Source organism: Crocuta crocuta, unplaced genomic scaffold (genome assembly GCF_008692635.1).
Source record: "Crocuta crocuta isolate KB4526 unplaced genomic scaffold, BGI_CrCroc_1.0 scaffold1079, whole genome shotgun sequence".
Taxonomy (NCBI): domain Eukaryota; kingdom Metazoa; phylum Chordata; class Mammalia; order Carnivora; family Hyaenidae; genus Crocuta; species Crocuta crocuta.
This window is the reverse complement of record NW_027529995.1, coordinates 228839-245330: the sequence shown is the minus strand read 5'-3', so window position 1 is coordinate 245330 and position 16492 is coordinate 228839. Positions and strand designations below refer to the sequence as shown.

The 16492-nt window shown below is 50.6% G+C and overlaps 1 protein-coding gene across 1 annotated transcript in view; it reads right to left on the bottom strand.

The window, feature by feature from the left end:
- Positions 1–16492, bottom strand: part of DOCK3 (dedicator of cytokinesis 3) — a 194813-nt gene that overhangs the window by 6936 nt on the left and 171385 nt on the right. The window contains exons 38-48 of the mRNA XM_077763419.1: positions 13709–13850; positions 12510–12676; positions 12271–12357; positions 11620–11799; positions 10895–10978; positions 10656–10772; positions 8599–8720; positions 7243–7381; positions 6579–6726; positions 2684–2802; positions 1471–1558 (exon numbers count right to left, since the gene is read on the bottom strand). Coding sequence (XP_077619545.1) covers positions 1471–1558; positions 2684–2802; positions 6579–6726; positions 7243–7381; positions 8599–8720; positions 10656–10772; positions 10895–10978; positions 11620–11799; positions 12271–12357; positions 12510–12676; positions 13709–13850 — 1393 coding nt within the window. The remainder of the gene's footprint in view (positions 1–1470; positions 1559–2683; positions 2803–6578; positions 6727–7242; positions 7382–8598; positions 8721–10655; positions 10773–10894; positions 10979–11619; positions 11800–12270; positions 12358–12509; positions 12677–13708; positions 13851–16492) is intronic.

The following is a 16492-nucleotide window of genomic DNA, read 5'->3' as shown; positions in this document are numbered from 1 at the left end:
GCCCACGAAGCACTGGCACTGTGGCATGGACATGCTTGCTGTGGCCTCAGACTCTTTCCTTCCCACACCTGGGGTGGGAGTGTCCAGCTTCTTGCTGCAGCCTGGTCTGAGGCCTGCTGCTCTTCTTTGTCCCATTGGCATAGGGTCCTGGTCTGGCTCCCAGTACCCATTTGGGCTCTGGGCCCTTCTGTGCTCTTGGCTAGTTCTCAGATGGCCCCGCATCTCAGGTGAAGAAGATACTGTGGATTTTGGCCCCTAAGGCCAAAATGGCACTCTGTTTTGGGGGACTAGGTGCAGGGTCCAGGTAAGCTGCATGTTTTTCAGATGTGCAACCTTGAGGCTAGGAAGGCATCTTCAGCGGGAATCTCCATGTCCTTTGTGGTTGAGCACCTGGTGCCTATGCCTACCACCTACTGAGGATGTGGATCCAGTGTCTGGTGTCTCCTTAAAGAAGACACAGAGGCATGTCCTCTATGGTGAGCAAGGAAGGAACAATGACAGTGGGGACAGCAGACAGCACTTGGGGAGGAGGTGCAATGACAACATGATAACAGCTCTGGAGGGACAGGTTCTTATGGGACAGTAGCTTGTATTCCTGGGGGTGAGTTTGTCCTAAGATTCACCAGATGGAGGAGAGGGAGGGCAAACTACAGGGAGGGGGGCTGATATAGGACCAAGTTCTAAGTGGCAGGTAGCTTCACATAATCCTCCTATAGGCATTGCTCTGTGTTAAAATTAACTCAGATCTCCATGTGGGGCTTTGGGCTGGGTTCGTATGAATCCAAGTCTGGTTCTTCCATGAGCTTGCTGCAGTGGGACACAGGGTAAAACTCCACTATCTGAACAGCCTCTGTTCTAAGGACTGCCCAGGTTCATGCCCAAGTTGATGGGCTTGCAATCCCTGCTAAGATGGACTCACAGCAGCTTCTGGCCAGAGTGGTTGCAGGAGGACTGGACTCAGAGTACCTAGGGCTTCCCCGGAGAAGACTGTCTCAGGGAAATTCACTTTGCCATGGCCTATCCTTCCCATTCTTCTAGCATGATCAGCCACAGGCCTATTCTGAGCAACAAGGAGAGGTCCCTGAGGGCCCAAGTTGAGAGTGACCAAAGGGGCCATAGGGCCTGCTGAATCCTGGGGCTGGCTGGGAGAAGCCCAAGGGAGTGACCGTCCACAGTCTAAACACAGCAACCTGAGTTTCCATAAAGGTGGGCTCAGGGCAGGTGGCAGCTGGGGCCTCTCTGAGGGTGGGCTCTTGGGAGGGAGACACACAAACTAACAAGATCCAAACTCAGCATCAAACCAGACGTGGGTTAAACAGTGGGCACAGGAGTTGGTCAGGACTCTGGACAGACAGGCCTGAGTGTTGGAATTATGGCACAGCCGTGGCCAGCTGGTGCTCAGGGATAAGAGTCAGACGCTCAGAATGGGGACGGACATGGAGAAAGGCCACCTGGAAAGGGGAACAATACCTTTTTCAGCCACAGACAGATTGGGATCACTGCAGGGTTTGCAGGATCCGACCACTTGCTGGAACAGAGCCCGCTGGAAATTTGGCAGCTGAGGGAAGGAGAAAAATATCAAAGAGGGTGAAAACAACCAGTTACACCTCAGGAGGCAGAGCTATGGGGCCTGGAGCCAGGACATGTTAAGAGAAGACAAGGAAATCAAAGCAGTGGTACTGATCATGCTCAGGCATAGGAAGACTGTCCCTCGCTATCTGGCTCTGAGTGCTGCCATGTTGACATTGGAGGCACCTCCCTACAATGCCTGGCTGCGCTCCAAGCTGTCTTGTACATGGCCAAGAAAAAGGACATGGGCACCTGAGGGTATCTAACTGTATCCCTCTGCCCTACCAGGGAGACTCACTGGCAGAAAGGACTGAGGGACCTCTCTACCCCTCAGCACTGGCAGGCTTGGCTGCCTGGAGATCCATGCACAGACCCAAGTTAGCACTGAGGATAAGGAAAAAGGCAGCACTCAAGCCTAGAAAGTCATGGACAGGACCCATTGTTCTGATGGGCAGCTGACAAGCAGGCCTGCTCCCTCTACCTGGCAGGGCTGATCAGGCACAGGGAGGTATGGCTGAGAAACTCCTGGCACTCTGGGACTAGGTAACAGTTGCTTGGAGGTGACTTTCATGGACTGTGATAGAAAGGCAGGCAGATTGGGCAGGGAAGGAGTTATTCCCCACAGCTTTGTTGTACAAATTGGAGCTGTACAAATGGTGGAGAGAGCAGCCTCAGGAGGCAATGAGGGTTCAGGTAGATGGATGGATGAAAGAGGTAGAGTCTGTCTCAGTGAGGATGCCCTTCACACACAGGGAGGAAGACCATCCTCCAAACCCATGTCCACCACTGCCTTCTCAGGATAAGAAAGAATGAAGTTCCTCTGCTAGACTGTTTATGAATAAGGAGTCCAGGAGGCCGGCAAGAAGGACAACCACACAAGTAATTGTGGCTCCAACCTGCCAGCATTCTTCTTACAGGTACACTCCATCTGGAGTGCTGATCCTCAGAGCCACTGCAGTCCCTGTCCAGAGTGGGCACCCAGCAGCCTTCTGAGGGTCTTATGGCATAATGAGGGAGGCACGCAGGACAATACAGAAAGCCTAGCAGATGCAGTGAGGGCAGCCCAGGCTACCATACTTGCAGCAGAGGGCAGTCAGTAGTCTGCGTCCACTACCTGTCCATTCTCCAGGATGGCTGCTGGATACATGGCACTGCTTGGGCGGTCCCGGTGTGTGGGCAGCAGCAACATCATTTCCCGGGCGTGGCGGTACTTATCTGGCAGAGAGGGAGAGCCTGTAACCAAGTGAGAACAATCACGCACAGATGACAAGCCACAGATGGAAGGCCCAGTGGGCAAGCATCCTTGGGGCCAGGGAACCAGGGTAGGTATCCCCTTGCAGCTGGGGTGAGGATGAGCTCAGCAAGCACAGGAGGAATGAAGCAGAGCCCGCTGGTGAGATGGTGGTGGGGCCACACCGGACGTCCCAGCCAAGGTGGGCGCACTGCAGACCGGGGCAATGCAGGCCCACTGATAGAGCCCCTTCACCATGCTTATAGGCAGATCATGAGAACTGAGGACAGGAGCTGGGCCCCAAAGGGCCCCCTGTACCCAGCACTCTTGGGATATGGGGTGACCTGGATGCTGGGCTCTCTCAGGGGGCCCAGGCATGGGCACAGGCCAGCTTGCAATGGAGCCATCACACAGAGACAGAGACACTCAGATAACATAGTGGCATGGTTCTTAGTTGACGAATTGTCTCCACACACTTACCGTCTCTAGATACCAGCTGGCCCTGTTCTCAGCTGACCCCCTACCACCTTTGCCCAAAGGCTTCTCATTCCCAGATTCCAGGCCTCCAGAGCCTGGCCTCTGCTACATCCTACTGTAGCTTCAGAACCAGACTGGCTGGGGGCCCAGGGCCCTGTACACAGGTGGCTCTCCAGAGTTTCTCTCTCTGAGACTTGCCCTTCAGTGAATTCGGGGGTCATATGGGAGTTATGGCACTTTAACTCAGGCTCTTGAGTTGACTTGGTTCCTGCTCTTCCTTTGTGAGGCTTCTGTGGTGATGTCCTCTGGCTTGAGGGGCTGTTACAGAGGCCAGACCTCACCAGATGTGGTGGTCCAGTCCCCATCAATGCAGGCCATAGCTATAGGCCCAAGAACCTGTTAGCCTATGGTCCTTGAGGGTACCTTCCACAGAAATAAAGAGAATAGCTTGCTGTTTTTCTTTGGGAATGGATCATTTGGAAGGCCCCCCAGACATGTACCACTCATGCCAGATACCAGCATGTCCATGAGAAACTAGCCCACAGGCAGCCTCTGGTTGGCTCAAGTGGTTGAAACCCCTCTGTGGTGTGCTCTTAGTGAAGCTAGAGTCCAAGGGCTCTATCTGAGAGGCAAACCTGCAGCTCTGGAGGCTCTGTATCCCTGAAACCCAGGGTCCTTAGGGCCTTCCTTTGAGTATGCAGTAAAGGCACTGTCAGAGCACAACTAAAAAAGGTCTCTGCTGTCTGCTTCCCCAGGAGACCTTGAAACATTCCTCTTGTACTTATTTTACACCAAAAAGATGAGGCTTAAATACCTTGCAGAAGTCAATATAATAAAAATCAGTAATGGCTGTTTAGAGAAAAATGGAAGAGAGTTCCTAATCCTACTGATTTCTATAGTGCCTTCCCAGCAAGAAACTGAATGCTCCCTGAGCCCTGGCAGCCACAGCTCTGGACAGGACACTTTTACTTAGTGTGCACAGAGACATGCACCTTTACACCAATTCAGTTACATCAAACTCTAACCTAACGCCCATTCCACACCAGGCATGTGGTTGGAACATGGCACACAGCCTTTTCAAGCTGGCCATGGTCCCCGACTTCACAGAACTCACAGCCTAGCCCACCAGGCCAACCCCACATCTACGTACTCAATGTCCTGATACATGTCGGGGGTGCTAGGATGGAGGGACAGTAGCCTGCAGGCCCCAGATGCTCTGCTGAGGATTTGAATCCATGTGATGGAGGCCCGTCTTGTGCTATAACAAAGAGGTGCTCTGTGTTACTGCCAAGTTTTCCAATTCTGCCATCTCACTTTTCTCCCACTGCCCTCAGCCCTGGGCAGCCAATCCCATGGTAGCAGAGAAAGATCGCTACTTTTCATGAAAACATGTAAACACCACAAGGGCTTTGGTGTCACAGGACTTTTGAACTGCTTGAGTTGCAGTCTGGTAAACCCAAGGGAGGCTAAGTCCCAGCATGACTGAGTTATTCAAGGAGGATCAATCAGAATCTCCAGGTTTCCTAGCTCCACTCAGTCTTTCGACCATTAGGGGGAGCTGCCTACTTATAGGAGTTTAGGCTGTGCCTTGCAGGCCTTCTGGAAGATTTCTTTCTTTCTTTTTTCCAAATAGTTTATTGTCAAGTTGGTTTCCATATAACACCCAGTGCTCATCCCAGCAAGTGCCCTCCACCTTCTGGAAGATTTCAACAAGGACCACAGCAGAGAGCGTCAATGGGCTTGGTGAGGAAGGCCACTGGTGTCATGACCACTTTTGGGTGTGGGGGAGGGGACTCCAATGCAAAGGACCCTCTAGAACACCTTCTCCATGAAAGCCTTCCCTTCACCCATAACAACCAGAAACAGAACAGACTGCTCCCTTCCCTCCATGCCCCTAGTGCACCTCCTACTGCATCTACCACATTTATCTGAAAAATCAGTCTTCTTCTGTGATGCTGGGTCCAGATCTTCTCTCCATCTTCTCTCACAAAGCCTACTGCTGGCATGCTACATACTGGCCATACTGGTTTTCTCCAGATAGGCCTGCACATGGGTTGCATGGATGGTGTAGCCTAGAAGTGAAGTCCTGCTCCTTCTTAGTTGCCTCTGCCCTCATCACCATTCCCAGCTTTGGGCTCAGTTCATTCAATCATTGTTTACTTTCGTACTTAATGTCTACTCCAGAAAGGGAAGGGGCTTCTGTTAGCCTTTCTCTATATGATACCTTGGAGTTTGGCTCCTGTGGTGGCTTGTCTCCAGAGGTGCCAACTACCAATGCCTTCCCTCCAAAAACACACATGCCACTCTTCACATCATGAGGTGCAGTCTCATTCCCTACCTGGGTCGCTAGGCTGGTCTTAGTGACTTGTGAGCTAGTTGACAGAATGTGACAAAAGGGCCATTCTGGGTTCCCAAGGCTGGGTAATAGGAAGTCTTGCAGCTTCTGCCTGGTACCCTGAAATGTCTGTTTTGAGAAAAATAAGCTGCCTGCTATGAGAAGCCCTCACCACAAGTAAAGACCCTCCATAGGGACTCAGGTGGACAGCCCCAGCTGAGCTGCCAGGTGACAGTTACTATCAACTGCCAGCTGTGTGAGTGAGCCACCCTGGATATGCAGCCTAGCTGAACCTGTAGATGATTCTGGCCCCAGGTGACATCTGACTGCAAGCTCATGAGAGACTACAAGCCTGGAAGTGACAGCCAGTGACTGCCTGGTGAGCTCAGACCACTCCTTTCTGTTGCCATCCTGCACAGCCACCTGAGAAACACTAGAACCTAGTCATTATAGCTGATTTCCATTCCACTGCAAATGCTTCCATCTAAAAGGACAGATAATCAAATTTCACTCTGAGAACCAGGATCAGATTGTGAAAAGGATGCTGGCTCTCAGAGAACAATATTGAGCCACTGAATAAGAAATCAGGCAATAACTGGCAATGTGAATAAGCTTTTAACAGAGCCATAACTTTGACTTTTATTCTTGCTAACGTTTCAGTGGAAAAGAATTGAGCTTTCTCCTGGGCTGTGTGTCCTCTTACTGAGGTGGAGATGCAACAGCCAGCCACCTCTGTGGTAGTGCAGCCACCTCTGTGGTAGCTATAACCGCTGCCTAGTGCAGGGTGTGAAGCCAGCCAGAGAGACTGCTGGAGTTGGGAGCCCTTGAGTCCTTAGTGCTGAAAGGGGAACATTCTCTAAGCCACAGGGCTGCTTTCATAGACAGAGCCACAGATGAGAAAAGGACAAGTGGGGCTCATGAGGCCCTCTCCTCTCCCTTCTGCAAGCAGCGCCCTGCCCTCCTTACCTCGGGCACTGGAAGGGGCAGAGGTAATCATCTGGGATGGTGCTGAGTGAGTGGAACTCAGGCTGGAGGAAGAAGGGCTTGCCTGGGACGAGGACAGAACAGAGACGTTGGTGATTGAGCCCTGGTACCTGGGGTTGGGATACGCGAGCTGCAAAGGGAGAAAAATCAGCAGGATAGAGGTCTGAATGGCCAGGATTGTAGGGCTGAGTTGGCTTCTTCATGCCATGAGGTACCCAGACCCAGTGTCTGATGAGGTACACTGGGTCCTGATGGAGGCCAGGCTGGTGTCTGGCACTATGGGTCACCCACACCACCCATGGAGCAGGGTTGTTGGGTCGACTCTAGTGATGGTTCCCATAGAGGATGCAGGACTTAGCCATCAGGAATGCCAGGAAGGAGGGCAATTTGGCAGAGGATCTTTCCCATGGGATCTCTAAAAGCAACCAGGACTGAAGCTAGATTTCCTTCTTGGAAAATGATGCCTGGGAACTTTATTGACATGGGACGGTGTGGAGGGAAGGCAGTTTTACTGGCTCTGGGTGTTCTAATTTCAGAAACTAGAGAACTAGGCAGGGTTGCCAGCCCTCAGACCAAATCAGCCAACAGAGAGGCAAGTCCTCCAGGTATGGTGCTCTGGCCCACATTCCTTGGACAGCTCTGGTACCTGCATATGGTGGTATAGGTCCTCGGGAGCCTCGCCCATGGAGCTGTCACCCAGCACCACCACGTTTCCTGCTTCGCTAGACGCATGTGAGGAGAGAGAGGATGACGAATGGCGGCCTGTGCCCATCAAGTTCATGGGGCTGTGAACAATAGTGGGAGACAGGGAGGAGTCAGGCGGGAGCTGAGAAACCTTGCTAGATGGTAGGGGGACCGTGTAAGGGAGTGTGTGAAACAGGGACCCCTAGCCTTGGATGACACTGGTTTGGAGGGTTTCAGAGCTAATATTTATACCCATCTGAGGCCTGGAGCTGTCCTGAATCCCAGCCTGCTGCTCAGGGTTGGCAGTGCCAATGGTAGGCTGGCAAAGTGTCTATTTGGAGTTAAATGGTTTATGGCCACTCTGTCTGATGACAACACCAGTTTCTCAGGGGGGATGAAAGTGATATGCTCAATCAGTTAAGGATTCCAGGTCCCCTTGCTATTCCAGGTCCCCTTCCACCCCCTGCTGGGATCTGCTCCTAGGACAGGGGTGTCTTCCTGGTATGAGGAAGCTATCAAAATAGCTGGCTGGGAACCATCTGTTGACTTCCTTCCACATCTGTGGTCACAGGCTCATTAATACTCTCCTCTATCAAGAGCAGGTAGTCCCTTTCATTTATTCCTTCTTATTTATGGAGGCCCACTCTGTGCCGACTTACTGCTTACACTGGGAAACAAACTCAAGGAAGGGGCTCCTCTCCCTGGCTCCTACTCTGATCTGGCCTTCCTGCCCTGGAGGCTTGGAGTATCTTCAGTTGAGCCCAGACAGACCAGGACTCCTGAGTTCAGAGTAGGCACAGCTTGATGTGCTTCCACATCACCATGTTGTTCTCTCCCTTAAACCACATGGTGATCCTCATTCCCCTTGGGATCAAGTCCAAAGGCCTGAATGAACACGGCCCATTCAGAACTGGCCCCTTTCCATGCCGTGGAATCCTGCACTCCAGCCATGAGGCTCTGCTGGTAGGGCTAAACATCTTCGGATGTCTATATATATTAGGCCCTTTGACCAGATCTTGTTCCGTCACCCTCCTAACCCCATCCTGTTTCTGCCTCATAAACTTCTACTTATCCTTCAAGACTTACCCCAAATGCCCCCTCCTCCATGTTCTCACAGTACCATGTACACTCCTCTCTCTCCCAGGATGACTGGATGTGAGCACGGGTCCTATGACAGGAGCTGTGTGTTTGCTTTGTGCATGGGTCAGAGGGTATGTCAGTGAATACACACACCTACTATTTCAGGCTTTCTTGCTCTGACCTTTGACATCCAGACTTACCTCCATAGAGGGGACCCTCCCCAGTCCTAAGGCCATACCTGTGTCGGTGGGTCATCTTGATGTTCTCAGGGCTCATGGGACTATGGGATGCTAGGACATTTCCCCGTGGGGTGCTGGTGCCTGAACATGCAGGACTTAGCTTGTCCAAGCCTGGAAACTCCTGTTGAGAAATGAATGTCCCTTCATCAGAGTAAACAATGAATAAGTAATTAAGGGGTGAAAGGGGAGAGCTGGCTAGTGGTAAAATGTAAAAGAAAAAATGTAAAAAGAAAAAGAATCAGATATTTTTGGCAGAATCTGAATTGCTGACTTCTTTTGGCCCCTTCATGACTAAAAACACTCTCCTAACTGCACTGGAGTCTAGACCAGAGGCCGAGAGGCCTTGGGCTGACCCCATATTCCAGAGAACACATCTGGAATAGAACAGGCTGAAGTTGCTCTGAGTTCACAGGAGTGTGTTAAGAGGCATTCTTGGTACAGAATAAGTGGACTAAGAGCTGAGAAGTAGGAGAAGAAGAGCTGATTATCAGCTGTCAGTCAATGTACATAAGGGCTGGGTTTGGGTTTATTGGATTTGAGGCCCAGCTCTCAGTGTCCTGGATTAAGTTGCCTGTGACATGGTCTATGGGGAGAAAGGACACAGAATCCTGATGTGGGCCCTACGTCCTACTGGGGATATTTCTGAGCTTGGCCTGAAGAAGCAGCAGGTTTTCCACCTTCTTCTTCCAAAACAAGCTAAAATGAAAAAGAAGGGTAAACTGGAGAGGACACCTCCATGTGTGTCCTGGAGACCTTGACATATGCAGGTGAGTATTTTGTGATCTTTGCTATAGTGACCCAACAGCCTTGCATGGCCGAGAACATCCCCTGTCCTAGTGGTCAGGCTCTAGCCTGCTTGGGGCACCTGTGGTGATGGGAGAGGTTCATACATAGCAGAGACCAACCAAGAATGAGAGATAATAGAATACCCATTAGATTTAGTGACACTAGCCAAGTTCTTCACTAAATGGATATTTTAATTTTAAGAGGGAAACACAAAAGATTTTATACTTTCTCTGCATGTTTCACCCTGAAGTACCATGGGAAAATCATTACAGAAAGGAGAAATTTCAAGCTCTACAGGCTTTCCTCTGAAAAATGTGCCCACTTTTCAAACTACAGACAAGCTTCTTTTTCTCTTTTTAGAGTCCATGCTATCTACAACTGGGAAGGAATGGCTGAGACCTGCACTGGGGGCCTGAGATGACCAGAACCTCCAGCATCAAGAACAAGGCAAGTCAACCCCAATAGGTCAGGTTGCTGATCCTAGGGCCAGTGATCATCCCTGAAGAGGAGCCTCCTGTCCATGACGGCCTTGCCCAGGACCGAACAGCTCTATTTCCCTTGCCGCAGGTAATAAGGTTCACACCTCTTGAGATCTGGCAGCCAGACTATTTAGCAGATAGGTTTCTCTAGAAAACACTTGGGGTAAGCTCCATGGTTGAAAATGGGGTGAGGGTATATAAACAGGGGTTTCAAGACCACCTGGACCATATTCTCTGCCAGCCAGCATCCCCTGCAAGACCACTGAGGGGAAACTAGTCCTGGAGTACAGGCTCTGCTTTTGCTTGTGTGCCTCAGTCTTTGGGGCAAACCCTGCTGTGGAAGCCCAAGAGCCAGTGTCGGGGTGAACTTCTGGAGCAAGAGGGCATGAAGATGGCAAGAGAAAGAGGAGAAAGAGGGAGATGGGGAGAGAGGGTTGGCTCAAGCTATGTAAGTTCTTGGGATGAAAAACATCTCCAAAGAGATATCTACATGTGGATCACATAATTTATAGCTCTCTTTTTCCTCATGTGAAAACCTCTCTTTACCAGCACAGTACCTTGGAAAACATTCTTTGCCCTTGAATCTGACTCCTCCTCAGGGAGGGGACCTAATGAGGGAATCCTGGGCATCCTTCCCCTGGATAGAGCACTCACCGCTGTCTCTTGCCCCTCTGTGGTGGGGGCAGCTTTTCCTTCACATTCCCCCCACCCTTTCCTTTGGCTTGTTGCACAGTCTGCAGGGAATGGCCTTTGGTTCTACAGCAGCAGGGGCATGACAGGGATTAGCTTACATGGTAGAGGCTGGCCCGCATCATCTGGAACTGATCAATCAGCTTCTTATGCAGAGGGCGCATCTCTGGGTGCACAAACTTCTCATGAACTGCCAGACCGACTCCAAGGACATGGACCTATTAGGGTGACAGATAAGGCCACTCTGCAAGCCAGGGAGTGGCCCTTGATAACTGCAGCCATCCTGCGGTGCATAGCTTTTCCCTCCTGGCAACTGGCTTCTAAGCCTTGCAAGACATACCTGCTCCTGCATGAGCTCCTTGAGCTGGGTGATCTTCTCTGCATCTCCTGGGTGCTTGGTGATATAATCTTTGTCAAAGAAGGCCTGAGAAAGGAAAGGCTAAGTCAGGAAGGCTTCCCAGGACTATCTTAGAGGGAACCCACTGTGAGTCACACACCCATATGCAAAGTGTGAGTCTAAGCTGCCACTTGAAAGGCAGTTCTGCCTCCTCACAGGTACACACTGTCTCCAGCCTGGCCTGCTTGGACTTCCTGCAATCAGAGGTATGTTTTCTGCATCTAATAAGGACTAAAGGTGGTCAAATAATCTAAGCCTGGGAACTGGACCCAGTCTCACATAGAGCCTGAATGGCCTGGATAGGGCAGGCAGGGCTGGTGGCCAGGGTGTAGGACCCAGTCTTAGTCATCCACAACTTGCTTCTTATAAAGGGCTGGGCTCCATGGCTCCTCTTGGAGGCCACTTAACATCCTTCCCTAATCAGAGGGTTTGCTCATCTGTCAGAGTTCAGAGAATAAAAGAGATGGTCCCATGGGTGAGCCATGCCACAGGAACAAGGAGTGGTAGTGAGCTTCATGCCTGGACCATCCTTAGACAGCTGAGGCACAGCTAGGGGAGGGCTAGCTGGAAAGGCTGCTTTAGAAGCCTGGAGTTTCAAGGAGAGGAGCCTGAGAACCACCTTCACAGCAAGGCTTCCTGTTGTGGATTTGGTCCAGGGCCCAGCTCACCTCTTGGTATCTTGCGACACCTCCATTGACAGCGGCATCGATGACACCATTCAGGCACATGCTGAGCAGGTTGATGTTGCCGTGTGCCTGTCTGTGTTGATACTGGCTGATCAGGGCCCGCAGTTCTTGGTTCTTATTCTCAACCACCTGGATGGCATTCTCCAGAGGGCTCACTTCCACCTGGGAGCATAGGGGACACAATGTCATCCCAGGCATGATGACAGTCCCTTCTTCATAATGATCCTGAGAACAGGGATCTAAGGCCAGTGACACTAATTCTCACCCTTGTTCCTGTGGACTTAAGACTCCCTGACCCCTTTTGAATGTTCTCTTCTAATTTTTAGGCACTTAGAAGTATAGTAAAAAGTGAAGAACACCAGTTTTGAAGTCAGAGAGCTCTGACTTCCTGAACCTCAGAGAATACTTTCCACATTTGTAATTTGGGAGATTAAAAATATCTGCTCCCCTGGTGTTGTGAGGATTAAAAGGGAGAAGGTGTACAAAGCCCCTGACACAGGATTGGCCTGTGGCAGCCTAGGCCAGGCAGGTGGCTGAAGCTCTTTTTCTGTCTTCAGTCCTTAGAGAAAGGTCCCCAAAGCCAGGGCTGAGAAAGCAGCTGTGAACATCAGCCCCATCTGAAACGTGTCTCACCAGTTCCCTCCTCTCCACTTCGAACCACCGAGAGATGCCGGGCAAGCTGTGGGTGAGGGTCAGCGTGGTGCGCTCAATCCACAGGCTCTGTAAGAACGGCACAGACAGGGATAGGCCATTAAGCAATTTCTGCCACACCTGCCTGCTTGAGGGATGAGACAGGGACAAGATCCTGAGAAACTGGGGCTTGCCCCTGGCCTTACTGTAAGTACTGCCCCTACTTTCCCACTGTTGTTCACCTTGAATTCATTCTCCTTGTCCTTGGGGCCTTTGTGAAAAGGTCTGTCATACCGGAACTTCCTCACATTGTTGACACGGTAGAAGCTCTTGACGCGATCTGGGACCCTATCCATCTGGAGGACATCCACATAATCTGGAATGGGTGTCACCGCATAGATCTGCAAATCTGGGCAGGAAGTGAAGGGGAAACCCAGACTTGCCCGAGAGATGGATCTGAGTACTGACTCCTGTCATCACCCAAAGGAGAAAAGAGCCCCACAGCCCCTGTTCCCTACTGTCAGCAGCAGTTGCATCTCAAGGAGCAGGACCCTTGCACAGACCTAGGCACAGTTAGACCAAATTTCCCTATCTGCACCTTCTTCCTGCTCTAGCACTGAGCCTTCTGAGCACTCAGCCAAGATGAGATGTCAAAGCCAAGAAAGAAGGGAAGTGGGTCAGAAGAACGCAGGTGGCCACCCTGCAGGAACAAGAAAGTTGCAAAGGCCTAAGCCTGTCCACTGTAGGTGAACTGTATTTACTGCAGTATAATCTTTTAATAAGAATACTTTTTGGGGTCTTTGTGGAGAGATAACATGAGAATCCCCCTGCTCTTCTTCCCTGGAACAAGCCTGAACAGTCATGGTAACTGTCATGAGGTCTCCAAGGAAGCTGTGTGAGGGGGATGAGGGGCAGGCCAGTGTTTGCATCCACACCACTAAAACCACAGGCACTCTCCATTTTCTTCTCCCCACCCTTCACACCCACCCCCAGGGCTGCACCTCAGTCCTCCTGACAAAAACTAGGGATAATAATGCACACAGGAGCAGAGTGGGGGATAGAAATGGTGGTTATCCCTGTGGCAAGAGTTCTGGTGGGACCCCTAATCACCCTGTACAGTGACTGCTCCTGGTTGCCTAGGCAGGTCCTTCACAGGACCAGGTAAGAACTAAGGTGATGGTAGCAGCCCAGCCTGAGGGATAAAGTTCCCCCAGAAGCCCTGCCTCAGGCACCCACAGCTAAGGGCATGGCATGCTGCTTCTGTATGAGGCTGTATGAGCGCCCTGCTAAGTGTGGGTTCATTGATGAGGACACAGTCTGTTCAGGACTTAAGGGTAACCTAGCCTGTAAGGCCAACAACATGGCAGAGGGGCAGCTGACTGGGTGGGCCTCACCTCCTAGGACCCCAGCCCGCCTTCCCCCACCAAGCATCGAAAGATACACTGGGCATCACACTGCAGGATGGCATCGTCGGGGTGGTTGGGGTGCTGCATGGCGACCGCCTGTGGGAATTCGCTGAGCATCCTCTGCTGGAAGGCCTCCAGCCTCTCGTAGTCATGGCCCCGGCACACGTATTCTTTGTTCTGCCACAAACAAGAGAACATGCTCTGTGCCTTGCCCACAGCCTCCACCTCCACATGGGTGTCAACAGCTACTTGTGTCACAAGTATGTCCTAGGATCCCCTGTGGCAGGCATGGGGCACAGCACTCAGTCTCTGCCCAAAGGGAAATGATGATCCAGAAGGGAGAGGAACAGAAAAAGGGAGACTTACACTATGATGTGGTAGCCAGGAGGCAGTGCACAGGTTGCAGGAAGCTTTGAGGAGAGAAGGTACCTTACCCAGGAAGGAATGAGAGGTGAAGGGTGGGGTTTTAGAAAAAGCCATGCCTGGGGCGCCTGGGTGGCTTAGTCGGTTAAGCGTCCGACTTTCGCTTAGGTCATGATCTCGCGGTTCGTGGGTTCGAGCCCCGCGTCGGGCTCTGTGCTGACTGCCAGCTCAGAGCCTGGAGCCTGTTTCAGTCTGTGACTCCCTCTCTCTCTGACCCTCCCCTGCTCACGCTGTCTCTCTCTCCTGGAAATAAATAAAACATTAAAAAAAAAATTTAAAAAAATAAAAAAATAAAAAAAAAAAAGAAAAAGCCATGCCTGAGAAGAGTCCTGAAAGGCCCACCTGAGGCAGCTCTGAGGGAGGAGTGGGGAAGGGTACTCTATGTGGGCAAGTGACAACCAGGGCAGCAACAGCCTATACAGGAAAAGGTTGTGTGTGGAGAGCTGGTGGGGTGAGGAAGACGTCTGCAAAGAGTGATCACCAGGGGTGCCACCACATAAGTCTTAACAGGGGGATGACCAAGTACATGCTTTTGAAGGGCCACTTTTGTTAGCGGGGACAAAAAATCCAAACATTATTTGGTGTCCAGTAGGTATTCAGTAATTATTTACTGCATAGGCAGTAAATTTCTTTGCAATTGTGTCAGCAGAACAAATAGACATCATCCTAAGTACACATTTCTTAAAATCTTGTTATATCATATTTGGTTTGGGTTAGGTCTCAGTTTTTCNCATCCTGCTCTACCTCACAGCTGGTCATGAGTGAATGGAACACTTCTGCAGCTCTCTGGTGACATGTGGCTGCCTGCCCAGCTACCTCACTAGATCCACTTTGACAAAGTGGCATTAGGCACTGGAAGCCCCTCCTGGCATGTCTTCAGAGGAATAGAGAGAGAAGTTCCACAGGGCCAGCCATACACTTACTGGTACAGGGATGATTATAGGCCAGGCCCTGGAGGACCTCACACTTTTTGGAATAGAATTTCTGCTCTCTGTTTACTTCCCCTTTTACTATAGGAGAACTCAGCTAAGGCTGGGCCACATGTTTGGATGGATCAGAATGGAAAAAACAATACCAGAAGGGAAGTCCAGGTCAGGAGGAGCAGGCTGGCCTCTCCAGTGGAACAGACTAATAGTAAAATGACAAGAGACATTTCTAAGTGCCTTGCCTAATAAGCAGAACTGACAAAGAAGATAACTGTAAATAACTGATCTTTTCATATCAATTCAGAAATGTGCAACCCTCACCACTATCTTTTCCTGGGTCAAATAAAGAGAAACAAAAATTACCCCAAGAAGGGAGGGCTGTATGTTTTCCTGTCTCTGTGCAGATTAGTAGATAATCACATTTGCGAAGCAAGAGAGGCAGATGGTCCAGGGAAACCAAGCTGACAGAGCTAAAGTAATAGATGGCCTATGTGTTCAAGGAAGGTGAGGGAGTAGCTAGCCTTCTGGGGAAGGCCCAGCAGGAGGAAGGTACATAAAGCTGACCTTGAGGCTTGTTGTCAGTTTCAAGTTTGCTTGTGTGAAAGCCCCAGCATCCTCACATGAGACAGATCTGGCTGCCGCTGCTTTGTACTTCATCCTTGCCATCTACCAGGCGAATAGCTACCTCTGCTGGGACTTATTGCATTTGCCAGAGATGAACTGAGCAGTGGAGGGAAGGGAAGGCAGCATGTGCCTAGGCCAGGCAGATTTGCATACAGGAAACACATCTCCTAGGGAATGCCCCTTGAGTGGAGATGGGGATGGACTGATGGGCAACATTTCCTAACACCCATTGTTATCCTTCTTCCATTACTGGCATTGCTGAAACCACAGTTGAACACTGAGACTGTCTCCTGCAAGCATTATTTAGATGGCTCAGATGCAGGTTCTATGCCAGGTCCTACTTGTCAGAAAGCTCTGAGTGCCCCTGAGACACTGATATACCCTGTGACATAAGCATGTGGGGTGGAAGCCAGGGTGAACCATGATGGAGAACTCCTCTGTTTGGCAGGGACAGAAATGAGGATCTCAAGGCCATGGTTTTGTAATATCAAAAATAATGATGTTTTAGAGTACAATCTGGTTATGATATACAAATTGTGGGACTAAACAAAGCAAAGACAAAATGAGAAAGAAGTTACAAGGCCAGAATCATTAGTTTGTCTAAGGACTTCCTAGAGAGCTTTTGGTTTCTGATTCTTGTGTAATTCCTTCTTTCTCTTCTGCTGACCTCTACTTCCATTGCTTTTGTATAATCTCTGTTGGTAGGGGCAGCAGATATGCCACTTCTGAGATGCCGGAAGTGGATGGTCCCTAGAGAGTGAACAAGTCCGGTCCTCCTGAGGAGACCCTCTCCTCATTGACATTCTGCTGCCAGAAACCCTCCTGTGGACTGGAATTGGAGCCTTA